This window comes from Trematomus bernacchii, unplaced genomic scaffold, assembly GCF_902827165.1.
Source record: "Trematomus bernacchii unplaced genomic scaffold, fTreBer1.1, whole genome shotgun sequence".
Classification (NCBI taxonomy): domain Eukaryota; kingdom Metazoa; phylum Chordata; class Actinopteri; order Perciformes; family Nototheniidae; genus Trematomus; species Trematomus bernacchii.
Window position 1 is genome coordinate 2,123,025 of NW_022987654.1, and position 14,487 is coordinate 2,137,511.

Below are 14,487 nucleotides of genomic sequence, written 5' to 3' on the forward strand. Positions count from 1 at the left end.
GCAGTGTTACGCCGTATCTTTCTAAAATTCCTCCCTACCTGTTTTACAGGATTGGCGTGTAGGTTGAGTTGGAGGGGAGGTTGGACAGCAAAAGTGAGAGTCCAGGTTAAAACGGCCGAAAGGATCCTTCCCCTCTCAGAGCATGGACATAAAAGACGGCAGAGCTCACAGTCAGACACTCAGAAGGACTTGGCTCTCCCTTTGAAGACTGCTCATCATCTGTTCTCCTCTTGTCAGAGATACCAACCTTCACCACTGCAAACATGATGTCCAGGAAATCATACTCAGTCTCTGGCTCTTCTAAAGGTAGCTTGAAAAGTTCCTCCAGCTACTCTGCACAAAGAACAGGTTATGCAGTTGGTTCTGGTGCCGGAGCTGGTTTTAGTTCAGGTTCAGGTTTTGGTTCAGGTGCAGGTTTTGGTTCAGGTGCAGGTTTTGGTTCAGGTGCAGGTTTTGGTTCAGGTTCAGGTTTTGGTTCAGGTGCAGGTTTTGGTTCAGGTAGCTCTGGCAGTTATGGCATTAGCTCCAGCCAAGCAGGAGGCAACTGCATGGCTCCATTGATCACTGCTGTCCAGGTCAACAAGAGCCTGCTGACCCCTTTGAACCTTGCAATTGACCCCACCATCCAAGCTGTCCGCACCCACGAGAAGGAGCAGATCAAGACCCTCAACAACCGCTTTGCTTCCTTCATCGACAAGGTTGGTTCCTGTGCTCTCTGCTTGTGACTGTGTTATGTGAAATGTACTGTAGACCTGAGTATCTTACTACCAATGGCCTGCAATGCTCTCATGGGGCTAAATTACTTGCAGCTGCTGTCAAAAGCAAAATGTGAAGTGAATTGTAGCATAAAAGAGTCAATTAAATCAACAGTCTAACCACATTTACAACATCTGATAATCTTACCTTTTTTTTGTCTCCACAGGTCAGGTTCCTGGAGCAGCAGAACAAAATGCTGGAGACCAAATGGAGCCTCCTGCAGGACCAGACCACATCCCGCTCCAACATCAATAGCATGTTCGAGGCTTACATTTCCAACCTGCGCAGACACCTCGACGGACTGGGCAATGAGAAGGTCAAGCTGGAGGGAGAGCTAAGGAACATGCAGGGTCACGTTGAGGACTTCAAGAATAAGTGAGTGCTTGTATGACATGGTCACTAACTTTCACAGACATTTGATTAAGTCAACAGATGTTTTAAAATCGAGCAGATGTACTAAAATCCCGCCATGTTCCAACAGGTATGAAGATGAAATCAACAAACGTGCAACTGCAGAGAACGAGTTTGTGCTCTTGAAGAAGGTGCATACACATCAAAGATACATTCATTCTTTGGAAATCCTGGTGTTAACAACAAAGTAGCAAATTCTAACACTTTCTGTTTCTACATTATTTTCTTTTTAGGATGTTGATGGTGCCTACATGAACAAGGTGGAGCTGGATGCCAAGGCTGATGCTCTTCAGGATGAGATCAACTTCCTCAGTGCCGTCTATGAGACTGTATGTATCTATAATATCATATTCTTCATAATATTATAATCTTTTCTGAGTTAAATCTGATGAAAATCTGCTCGATCTTTAATGAAAAAAGGACAAAGAGTTAATTATTGTGCAACAACCATTGTTTCTGTAGGAGCTTCATGAGCTGCAGAGCCAGATCAAGGACACCTCCGTCATCGTGGAGATGGACAACAGCCGTAACCTGGACATGGACTCTATTGTGGCTGAAGTGCGTGCTCAGTATGAGGACATTGCCAACCGCAGCAGAGCAGAAGCAGAGGGCTGGTACAAACAGAAGGTGAGTGAAAAAAAGGCTAAGTTCATGTTGTTGCTACAATTATTTTCAACACCTCGTCATCGCTTTAGATCCCTCTCTTGACACACATTGTTGTATTTTTCATAACAGTATGAGGAGATGCAGACCTCTGCCGGACAGCATGGTGACGACCTGCGCACAACAAAGTCAGAGATTTCTGAGCTGAACCGCATGATCTCCCGTCTTCAGAATGAGATTGAGGCTGTCAAGGGACAGGTATATTTAAAAAACTTCTTATTGATGAAGCATTAATATGAACACTTTAATATGCACTACATTAATTTAAGAGGGACTTGCAGATACTAAATAATCAGTGACATTTTCTACAGAGGGCCAGCCTTGAGGCTCAGATCACAGAGGCAGAGGAGCGTGGTGAGCTGGCAGTGAAAGATGCCAAGCTCCGCATCAGAGACCTGGAGGATGCTCTGCAGAGAGCCAAGCAGGACATGGCCCGCCAGGTGCGCGAATACCAGGAGCTGATGAACGTCAAGCTGGCCCTGGACATCGAAATTGCCACCTACATGAAACTGCTTGAAGGAGAGGAGGACAGGTGGGATAAACTTTAAGAAATGCTTTTATGCTTCACCATTAGCTTTAACTTTGAATTAAGGACTAACTCTGCATTATTCCAACATTAGACTGTTCAGCGGAGGCGCAACTGCAACCATCCATGTGCAGTCCTCTGGTGGTGGTAAGTTCAATACTTTATACATCATGATCATAAGGGGTAATCTATCTATCTATCTATCTATCTATCTATCCATCCATCTATCTATCCATCCATCCATCTATCTATCCATCTATCCATCTATCCATCTATCCATCTATCTATCTATCTATCCATCTATCTATCTATCTTAAACCACATTGCTATATTGATTGAAAAATGATAACACATGCATGTTTTTTTTTCTACTGCAGGATTGTCCAGTGCCAACTCAGGTTACGGCTACGGTGGCGGCTTCAGTAGCAGCAGTGGTTATGGCAGTGAATCTGTTCAAAAGTCCTCAGTCACTACAACCAGTTCCAGAAGAGCATATTAAAAAACAAGAGCTGTCCCTCTTCTTCTTCAGAAACTCATGAATTTGATCTAATTCTGTAGCTATTTATGATGATATGCAATGTTGTTAGGCATGTTCAACAAGAAAGATGAATCTCTTGTGTCACACTGCTACTATGTTGAAACTAGATTTATTAAGTAAAAGCTTCCCTTCCAACTTGTCTGATAAAAATGTTTGCATAAATTACATGAAATGTATCTGAATAAAATACACCCGTTAACATAAATATCTGCCTTGGTCTCATTATTGTTGTGACAAATACATGTTTTACTTTTTATGTTTTACTGTTGTTGCTGTTACAGATAGCTATCACACTTAAAAGTAAAATCTCACTGTTTGTGCAAAAACACCTTTCCATCTCTGAATGCAACAGCGGCTTTGCCTTATATTTATTCTGGAAAATGCCATAGTGAGTTATTCTCTCCAGGAACCACTGAGTTATATATAGCCATTTAATCTGTCAAGTGATTTGAGGAGTCGTAAAGACTAAAGCGCTACAATAATACAGTCCATTTACACTGTATTATGTCAACACATTACACATAATTAGATTAGGTGAGTTGAAAGCAATAATATTAAGATGAATCTAATATTTTAAACTTAAATTCAGTTTAAATATTATTTAAAGGGGACCTATCATGCAAAATGCACTTTTGTACGTCTTTTATACATGAATATGTGTCCCCGGTGTTCCAGGGAACTCACCAAGTGTCAGAAAACACAACCCTCTCTATTTTCCTCCATACCCAAATCTCTAAAAAAGGGGCTGCAACGGATCTGATAAAAACTGATCCAGATTTGAACACTGTCCTGACGTCAGGACAGTGGCGCTACGGCTATTGGGCCAACTCCACCAATCAGGAGGAGACAGCCACGGCCATTGCCGTTCGAAAGCGCTGGAGACGCTGTAGTACATATGCCAGGCCTGTAGATGGTGCTGTTCTCACAGAATCTGCCCTTGCAAAAACAGAGCTAAAAAATGTCAAATTGAGCAAAATGAGGCATGGTTAAAATGCATGATCTGTTTGGTATTTTGAAAAAAAAAAAGTATAAATATGCCTTATATAGGTATGGTCCTATACTATATTATTCAAATATAGCATGATAGGTCCACTTTAAACTTAATATTATTGCTTTCAACTCACCTAATCTGATTATGTGTAATTTGTTGACATAATACATTTAATTAAAGTCAACCTTTCAGTTTTTTATAGAATAGATAGATATATAATATAATATAATCGGAGGATGAAATGTCCGGACCTCGACACAAACTGATGAACCCAAATGCACGACCCAGAGACAAAGTCTTGATTATAAAAACATTTATATTTATTTATACAGTTCAGGTAATCCCTCTTAACAGAGTAGGTGGTGGAAATAACAAAAGGTGCTCACAAGGAGGAAAAAACTAGCGTAACAAAAAGAGGACTTAATAAAAACATAAGCCTAACAAAATAAACAAACATAACAAAACCTGACATGAGAGAAAGCAATCCTTTCTGAGCTGAGGCTTGGCACGACCATTCGGGGAAACAAACAAGAGAAACTGACACAGGACAGGGGAGAGACAGGACTATTTAAACAAGAGGTGAGTGGGAACAGGTGGAAACAATCAGGGGCGGGGCAGACACTGATGATGGCGGGAAAAACACACAGGGGGAGGAAAAAACAGGGCCTGAAATGAAAGACAAGAGGTAAATACAAAATAAAACAGGAAATGACAGACAAAATACATAAACATAACTAACACATTTGACGAGACACAACATGAAATCCTCTTTAATTATCACACATACATGCACACAGCACACACAGTGACACTTTACCTCTGCATTTAACCCATCCTACTAGGAGCAGTGGGCAGCTATTGTAGCGCCCGGGTACAGTACATTTTTGTATGTGGTATTGGGTTGGTATTGTAAGCGTACGCTGTGCATATAATCAAATCTGCATTTAAAACATGGACATGTAAATCCCTGAATCAGTGGGTATTTGTTGATACAATTGTAAAGTATATAACGGTTGATTTGGGATGCAAAATCTAAACAAAATTCAACAGTGATAAAACCTTGCTTCTTGCCATTGACTCACCTGTTGATAACGTGAAATGCCACCTGGTGACATTAAATATAAAAATCTTAGATGTGGTGAAGGATTTTGATAAACGTCAAGCTCATCAAATGTTTTTTTATCTAGGTCAAGGGATAGTGGTTGGGAAAAGACAGATGACCTGATTTGTTTTACAATTTTATTGGAGCCAAAGAATAAGCATAGGAAGGAGGGATGTTCAAAATATTGAAGCATGAAAATAATGTTTAGGCATAACTGCTTCACAAACAGGGCTACGAACACTGAAAGAAACGTAGGTACTATCGACTCATATTCTTCCAAACCAGCAGCCCCTTAATACTCTTCATCGGGTAGAAGGGAGTCTCTCAATGTATGCTTTTGTGCTTAGATCTGTATTACCTATGTCTATGAGGTAAATACATATACAGTGTTAATGGAACTGTTTTCATTTCTGCACAGACACATCGTGCACTCAAATGTTGTATTGCAGGTTCCAAGAAAAACCCTTAGTTAATCTTCACCTAAGGCTGAGAGCGTTTGGCAGTGATCCTGCATTTAATTGTTAAGCTGTTCCAAGATCTTAGTAGTAATTTAGTCATAATATTATTACAGGGCACATGCCAAATTCTGTAATTTAGTCATAATATTATTACAGGGCACATGCCAAATTCTGAAGTTGTAGCCATTCATGTTTCCAAAGAACCAGTTACATCACCATCAGAGCAATTACAGCGATTTATCTTTTTTATCCCTAAGAAAGGAAATAACTCTACCGGAAGTTACAAAACCTAATATCACTTGAACAAGACATGTGGACCTGTTAACTGCTTGTTAATTAACAGGTCCACATGATTAAACAGGGGAGGCAGGTATAAGAGTGTAACTTTATTAAAATAAAAGCTGTTACTGACTAAACACAAAAAACTACAGGTTAAACAAAAATAAAAAAATAAAAGCAGCAAACAAAAAAACTAGATGCAAACCAGGAAGACGTAGAAGAAACAGGAGGGCAGATGAGGGAAATTCAGAACATGCAGAGAGAGACCAGGAACCAACATCAAGGAAAGAACAACGAGGAACCGATAAGGAACACAAGAGATGACTAGACTATATACTGTACACCAGGGGTGGAGTGCTATTTTTATAAGTGCAGGAGCGCACCAATAGGGGCGTTCACACCAAGTTCTTTTCCCACAATAGTTCATGAGAACTCAGTTCATGAGAACTCTTTTAGTTCTGATGAACTAAAGCAGATCACGTTCACACCGCAATGAGTTCCTGGGGGTGGATTAGGCAAAGGAAGCCGCTGACGTCACTTCTTCTTCTTCTGCTTTGAGTTTAATGGCAGGCCGCAAACAACTTCACGGTGTATACTGCCACTCGAAGTCCCCGGCCGGAAGTCCCCGGAGTTGGGGACTGGCTTCAGTAGAAGCTGCTGGAACTCCCAGCAGCTTCTACTGAAGCCTTCCGAGTAAATCGCCAGAACGCCGACACCTCCTCATCTCCACCGCTCCCATGTTTTCTTTTGTGTTGCCATAAGTTAGTGTCTCTGCATTTGTGCGCTGGGCTAATGCTAATAATGCTAATGCGAGGATAATAAAATGGCGGCTTCACAAAACCTTTTGGGAGTTTTACGGGGCGTGGTTTGCATTCCGCCCAGCCAATCAGACATAGGAACCTTATTCTCCCACGAAAGTCCCTGCTCTCTAGCAGGGACTGAAAAGGGGGTACAAATGGTTCTGATTAACTAATTTAGTTCAGGGGGCTTTTTGGTGTGAACGCAAATATATCTGAGTTCTGATGAACTATTCTAGGAAAAGTACTCCGGAAAAGTGACTCGCGCATGCATGCACTCGCACGGTTGTGGCATGACCACCAAAACAGAAACATATGGACATAGGTTACTATATAAAAAGCGTGCAAATGTATTTAGTATCCTATCCATGTGAACCTGTTTTAAGTTGGTGGTGGACCTAACATCCTCAGGAGGGTCCGGGGGTATGCTCCCCTGGGAAGATTGTTTTTTAAATGTTGAAATTGAATGCATCAATCTGGTGCACTTTGAGAGCAAAATTAGGGACTAAATCTATGGATACATCTCTCAACAACACCCATGTGAAACAGAACTGTAAACAGATGTACTTTTTCTTTATGCATATCTTACTAATCACTCCCCTTTTAAACTGTATTTTTGTTTTACTGTCCTATGAGTTGGAATTATTTCATACCGGTTTTTAATTTATTCTCTTGTTTTTTATAACTATAGTGATCATATAAAAGGTGTGCCTTGGAAATACTTGTTTACATAAATGATGACCAAACCGTTTGAGACCGACTGAGATAACTTAGACTAAAGTTAACTATCTGAACCCTCAGAGAGTCCTTTACCTCACTGAGCTGTAGTCATCAGCCTCTCAGTCTGACAGGAGATAGCTCTCCTCCTAGAAACAGCTCCTTATGTACGTTAGCTTAGCTAGCTAACCAGATGCTAACAACAACAATCCGCGGCACCCGTGCGCGCTCTCTCTCGCTCACACAAAATGTGCTCGTGCCACACAGCCGAGCTTGAATGACACACAGAGACCCAGAAGTACTTTTACTACTTTATCCTATTCTTTTCGATGGCTTTATTGTATGATTAGTATGACAGATGAACAGATCACCACTGGGCTTTCAACTAAAGACACAGCCACGCAAGAAACTGCGGCATGTGTACGGCTCTTTATGTGTACTCCAATTTTTGAAGTGCCGGAGAGGCGTTCCGAATCACAAAGACAAGACACAGCTGGAAAGGGCAAGCAGAAACACAAGGGCCACAGGTTAACACAATCAGGGGAAAACTAAAAGACAGGAAGTAAAACATGACAAGACACAAAGAGGGAAAACATTTCAAAATTGAAGAAACTGTAAACACAAAACTAAAATCATGACAGATACAATAATTTGTTAATCTTCTGATTTAACAGAAGGCCATGGCTTATATTGACATGATCAAATAAAGTTTTTTTTACAATGATACCGACTTCTTTTTTAATTGCTGCAGGATTTATTTTGCTAATTTGCGATATTATGCATATAGCTTTATGGCTCAAAGTTTATTTAGGTAAAAAGTGATCATATTTCATAGAGAAAAGGTTTCCTAATTTCCCTCTAATTGTAAGGTTTTAGTGTTTGTCTATCTGTCTTATTTTGACATGACTCTGCTCTATCTTTCCAGGTGTCTGCACTTCCTGTCTTTGTGTGTCACCGGTCAGACTGATTGTTGTTCCCGCCCCTGATTGTGTCCACCTGTGCCTCATTACTTAAAGTGTGTGTGTGTGTATATATAGTCCTTCTCTCCCTTTGTCTTGTGTTGGTTCGTCTTGTCTCTTCATGAGATCCATGCCTGTTACCAGAGACCTGTTGTAAATACCTAGTCGAACCTAAGGATTCTTTGGAATGTCCTAGTAGATCCTAGAAGACTTTGAAAAGCTTTGTGATCTTTATAATAAAGAATATTACAAAGCAACGGAAATCGAGCATCTGAGTTCTTAAAGAGCCCTTCGTGTCAGAACGAACCAACCAAACAAGATGGACTCAGCCGATTCTACTACAGTAAGAACGGCCCTGCAGGCGCAGGGTACACGCCTTCATCAACATGAGGGACAGCTGTCAGCAATCAACCAAGGGGTCCAGGATTTACATGCTCGTCAAGACAACTTTCAAGCTACGGTGACGACAGAAATAAATCTACTGGCTGAAAAGATGCGGGACATACTGACTCACCTCGTGGCAAACCCTGGTGTTCCTGCGGCAGAGTTTTCCGGTTCAGCGGGGGTCGGGTCTGCTGATATCCCCGTTCAAGTACCCATGCAGTCGCCTACGATCCGTCTCGCTTCGCCGGAGAAATTCTCCGGAGACTCTGGAAACTGTCGTCCCTTCCTGGTACAGTGCGATCTCCACTTCAAACACCAGCCCGCAGCATTTCCCACCGATCAAGCTAAAGTAGCTTTTATTGTCTCATCTGACGGGTAGAGCGGAAGCCTGGGCAACAGCGGAGTGGTCCCGGTACTCGCCTGTTTGTCAGTTATTAAGACTGTTCTTGGATACCATGAGCAAGATCTTTGATCAGATATCACCCGGGAGAGAGTCAGCGAGAGCCCTGGTGAACATTAAGCAGCGGCAGAGGAGAGTGGCGGATTACGCAATTGATTTCCGTACTCTGGCAGCGGAGAGTGGGTGGAACTCGGCGGCTCTCTTTGATGCTTTCCTGCATGGGTTAGCGGATCCCATAAAGGATCAGTTAGCTCCATTACAGCTGCCTGAAGATTTGGACTCGCTCATCGCCATGGCTATCCGGGTTGATCAACGTCTAGCTGATAGACAGCGGGAAAAGGGAAGGAATGCAGTATCCACTCCACCTTTCAGACAGGAGTTACCGAGGGAATACTACACTTGGCAGAGGAATTCCCAGACTTCATCTCCAGAGCGACCAGCGCCTCCTATCGCCGCGGAGGAACAGATGCAGCTCGGAAGAGCCAGACTCACGCCGGAGGAGCGTCAGCGCCGTCTACGGGAGCGGCGGTGCTTCTACTGCGGCCAGCAGGGTCATGTTTCGGCAGCCTGTTCGGCAAAAGATCAGGCTCATCAGCAGGAAGGAAGACGCTGGTGAGCCGAGTGACTTCCTTCGACTCTCCAGTCAGAAAATTAATGCAGGTACGAATCAAGCTTGGGGATAAGACTATGACTCAGGATGCATTAGTCGATTCTGGGGCTGATGAGAGTTTGTTAGACTGGGAGCTGGCAAAAAGTTTGAATTTAAAGGTTGTACTTTTAGATCAGCCCTTAGAGGCTAGTGCTTTGGACGGCCGCCTTTTATGTACAGTTACTCATCGCACTGAGCCCATGGTATTAGTCGTAGATCAGGAACATCGAGAGCAAATTAGTTTTCATTTATTTAACTCTGCTCAACATCCTCTCATTTTGGGGTACCCTTGGCTTGTTAAACACAACCCTCACGTTGACTGGCAGACAGGAAAGGTGAAAGGGTGGGGGGTTGAGTGCTCTCGTTCATGTTTAACCAGTGAAACAGGGTTGAGTAACAGATCTAGTAACTTTAAGCAGGGGTCAGGTAATAACAGTGACACTTTTTCTAAACCGTCTGACTTTCCTGACTTGTCTAAAGTTCCTGGTTGCTATTCAGACATTAAGGAGGTGTTTAACAAAACACGAGCTACTTCATTGCCTCCCCATAGACCGTACGATTGTCCCATAGAACTTCTGTCGGGCTCTACTATTCCCAAGGGACGGCTGTACTCTCTTTCTGGGCCAGAAAGGGAGGCCATGAAGGCATATATCGATTCTTCACTCAAGACTGGGTTGATTCGGACATCTTCATCCCCAGCAGCGGCAGGTTTCTTTTTTGTGGGAAAAAAGGACGGGACATTGAGGCCCTGTATTGATTATAGTCCGCTAAATCAGATCACGGTTAAGAACAGATATCCCCTTCCACTCATCTCTACGGCATTTGAACTGTTACAAGGAGCTAAGATATTTACCAAGCTTGACCTAAGGAATGCTTATCACCTTGTGCGCATCCGGGAGGGGGATGAGTGGAAAACAGGTTTCAATACACCTACGAGACATTACGAATATTTGGTGATGCCTTTTGGACTTTGTAATGCACCTGCTGTTTTCCAAGCTCTCATTAACGATGTGTTAAGAGATTTCCTGGATGTTTTCTGTTTTGTGTATCTCGATGATATTCTCATCTTTTCTCCAGATGAGAATACTCATGTTAACCATGTTCATCTTGTTCTTCAAAGACTCCTGGCTAATCATTTGTTTGTGAAAGCCGAGAAATGTGAGTTTCATGTCAACTCAGTATCATTTTTGGGCTTTGTGATTTCCCCTAACAAGATGGAAATGGACCCAGCAAAGGTCAATGATGTGGCAAATTGGCCTACGCCAAACTCCAGAAAGAAAGTTCAGCAATTCTTGGGGTTTGCTAACTTTTACAGACGTTTCATATGCAATTTCAGTGCTATTGCCTCTCCTCTCCATTCCCTTACCTCTCCCCATGTTCAGTTTGTGTGGAATCCACAGGCAGAGAAATCCTTCATGGATCTGAAGAGGAGGTTCACCACAGCTCCTATCCTGACTGTACCTGATCGCAACCGACAGTTTGTGGTGGAAGTAGACGCCTCTAACGATGGCGTTGGAGTTATACTGTCTCAGATGTCAGCGGGGGACAATAAACTTCATCCGTGTGCCTATCTCTCCCGTAAGCTATCTTCTGCTGAGAGGAATTACGACGTGGGAAATCGGGAACTCTTGGCTGTGAAGATTGCTTTGGAGGAGTGGCGGCACTGGTTGGAGGGAGCGGAGCAGGATTTCCTGGTATGGACAGATCATAAAAACTTGCAGTACATCAGGAGGGTAAAGCGCTTGAACTCCAGACAAGCCAGGTGGGCTTTATTCTTTAACAGATTTAGCTTCACTCTGTCTTATCGACCTGGTTCTAAGAACGGGAAACCGGACGCTCTCTCCAGAGTTTTTGATCCTGAGCCAGTTCCCAAGACTCCAGAACCCATTCTGCGGTCAGACCGGGTGATCGGGAGTGTGACCTGGCCCATTGAAGCTAAAGTAAAACAGGCTAATGGAGAGAATCCTGTCCATAGAGGTTGTCCTCAGAATCGCCTGTTTGTTCCTAGGACACTTCGTTCTCAGGTGATTCATTGGGCCCATACATCTGTCCTTTCCTGTCATCCTGGAACCAAGAGGACCCTTTTTATGGTGAAACACAGATTCTGGTGGCCTGCTATGTGGAAGGATGTTGCAGAATATGTGGCAGCTTGTCCTGTGTGTGCTAGAAACAAGACATCTCGTCAAGCTGCGGCAGGTCTTCTTCAACCTCTGCCCATTCCCCACAGACCATGGTCGCACATTGCGTTGGACTTTGTGACAGGATTTCCACCTTCGGCAGGTAATACCACAGTACTCACAGTCATTGATCGTTTTTCCAAGATGGTACATCTCATCCCCATGTCCAAATTACCTACTGCCAAAGAAACTGCACAGGCCATGTTGTCCCATGTTTTTCGTATACATGGTTTCCCAAGTGATGTCGTTTCAGACCGAGGCCCACAATTTGTTTCACGTTTCTGGAAGGAGTTTTGTCGCCTGATCCAAGCCACTGTGAGCCTGACATCCGGATACCATCCCCAGTCAAACGGCCAAGCGGAGAGGATGAATCAGGAAATGGAGACATGTCTGAGATGCCTGGTGTCCCAGAAGCCTACCACCTGGAGCAAACATCTGATCTGGGTTGAGTATGCACACAATACCTTACCCACATCAGCCACCGGAATCTCTCCTTTCCAATGTGTCCATGGATACCAGCCTCCATTGTTCCCGGAGCTCGAGCAAGAAGTTACCGTACCATCAGCACATGCTCTGGTTCGCCGCTGTCGCCGGGTATGGAAGGGTGTTCGCCAGATGCTGCAGAGAAGTGCGACCCGCATGAAGAGTTTGGCCGACCGAAAACGACGTCCATCTCCTAGATACAAGGTCGGACAACGAGTGTGGTTGTCCACCAAGGACCTTCCTCTTCATGTCGCCTCCAGGAAAGTGGCCCCCCGGTTCGTTGGTCCATTTCCCATTTCAAAGGTTATTAATCCTGTTGCTGTTCGCCTATGTCTCCCAAAGTCTCTCAAGGTCCACCCCACGTTCCATGTCAGCAAGCTGAAACCAGTTTTAGAGAGTAGACTGGTTCCCTCCTCCACACCACCTCCACCTACTCGGGTCATCGACGGAGGTATCGTCTATACAGTGGAAAAGATACTGTCAGAAAGAAAGCGGGGTAGAGGGAGACAGTTCCTGGTCGACTGGGTAGGGTATGGACTAGAGGAAAGATGCTGGATCCCGGGCAGCTTCATTGTCGACAAAACTCTGATCACGGATTTTGACAGACTACGGTCTCAGGTTTCAGGGACGTCTGGAGTCGTCCGTAAAAGGGGGGGTACTGTAAGGTTTTAGTGTTTGTCTATCTGTCTTATTTTGACATGACTCTGCTCTATCTTTCCAGGTGTCTGCACTTCCTGTCTTTGTGTGTCACCGGTCAGACTGATTGTTGTTCCCGCCCCTGATTGTGTCCACCTGTGCCTCATTACTTAATGTGTGTGTGTGTGTATATATAGTCCTTCTCTCCCTTTGTCTTGTGTTGGTTCGTCTTGTCTCTTCATGAGATCCATGCCTGTTACCAGAGACCTGTTGTAAATACCTAGTCGAACCTAAGGATTCTTTGGAATGTCCTAGTAGATCCTAGAAGACTTTGAAAAGCTTTGTGATCTTTATAATAAAGAATATTACAAAGCAACGGAAATCGAGCATCTGAGTTCTTAAAGAGCCCTTCGTGTCACTAATGGCTGCTCTGCCTTTACTATCTGTGTTTTAAGGCCCTCCCCCATGGTTTCATAACATTGAAAAATATGTCATTTGAATACTAGTGATCAGTAATGATCACTTATTACAACAGTAGTTTGGCTTAAAGCAAGCAAAGTTTAAACCTAAATATCTACTCAGGTTTTCAGGACCACTGGCATTTGTAATGCTGACCATGGAGTTAGAGGGAGTGGTGCTCTATGTGACTTGTTTTTTGTTAGTAAAGAAGCTAGACTGGTTATCTGTTCTTGTTCAACTTGTATATGGATTACTTGTTTGGACCGGTAAGTATTGGTAGAGCTGGTTTTGTTTTTTGTAATCTCACGATTAATCATTCTTCACCAATGTGTAGGATTTAGGGGAGGGGTGTCCAAACCTTTTTCAAAGAGGGCCAGATTTGATAATGTGAATATGCCCGGGGGCCAATAGGCCCTTCTGACATTTGTTGAACATAAAAAGTGACATACAATTATACTGTTATATCAACATTTTCATTGTCACAATTATCTTTATTTTTCAAATGGGAATATAACTAAATATAAACCACTAAGGCAGGCGTGAACAACTCTAAAAACACATTTCTGCCTTTCATTCATATCTGGAGAGTCAGATAACATTGAACAGACTATGTGGAATACCTTGAACTTTGAAGCGGGTTTGACCTATTTTTAATAGAGTTGGGTGCCTATCGGAATCAGTCAATCCATACACAAATTAAATAATTCGGGAAATATCTCCATCACCAAATACAATACAAAATAAATCACACATCAATTTCCATATTCGTCAGATATATTTCATGGTGAAAAACAAGACATGTTACATCAGTGTGTCTGCAATGTGTATGGTGTAAAGAGTCAATATATACAGTTCATTCCACTTTAGCAAAGAGTCCAGTTGGTTCCAACCCCAACATAAGTTTGATCCAGTTCATACGACCACAAACCAAAGGCAACTAAAAAAGTCTGCTCTGGGTTTTACCGCGGATCGACCCAAAACAATAATACACCGTCTTTAACAGAAAAGGCTAATTGCGCCATTTGTAAGGCCCCTAAGAGTGGGTGCTGCCTCAATGCGGTGAAAGGATTAATTACATTTGAAAGATTTATTCTGTTTGACA

General features: G+C 43.1%; 1 protein-coding gene across 1 annotated transcript; it reads left to right on the forward strand.

The window, feature by feature from the left end:
• Window positions 1-248: 248 nt before the first annotated feature.
• LOC117486575 (intermediate filament protein ON3-like) lies at window positions 249-2,870 on the forward strand. The gene is made up of 9 exons (XM_034135085.1): window positions 249-698; window positions 923-1,131; window positions 1,238-1,298; window positions 1,401-1,496; window positions 1,630-1,794; window positions 1,903-2,028; window positions 2,142-2,362; window positions 2,451-2,503; window positions 2,734-2,870. Exons 1-9 carry the CDS (start codon window positions 264-266, stop codon window positions 2,853-2,855), a joined length of 1,488 nt encoding a protein of 495 aa, XP_033990976.1. The 5' UTR covers window positions 249-263; the 3' UTR covers window positions 2,856-2,870.
• The last annotated feature ends 11,617 nt before the right edge of the window (window positions 2,871-14,487 follow it).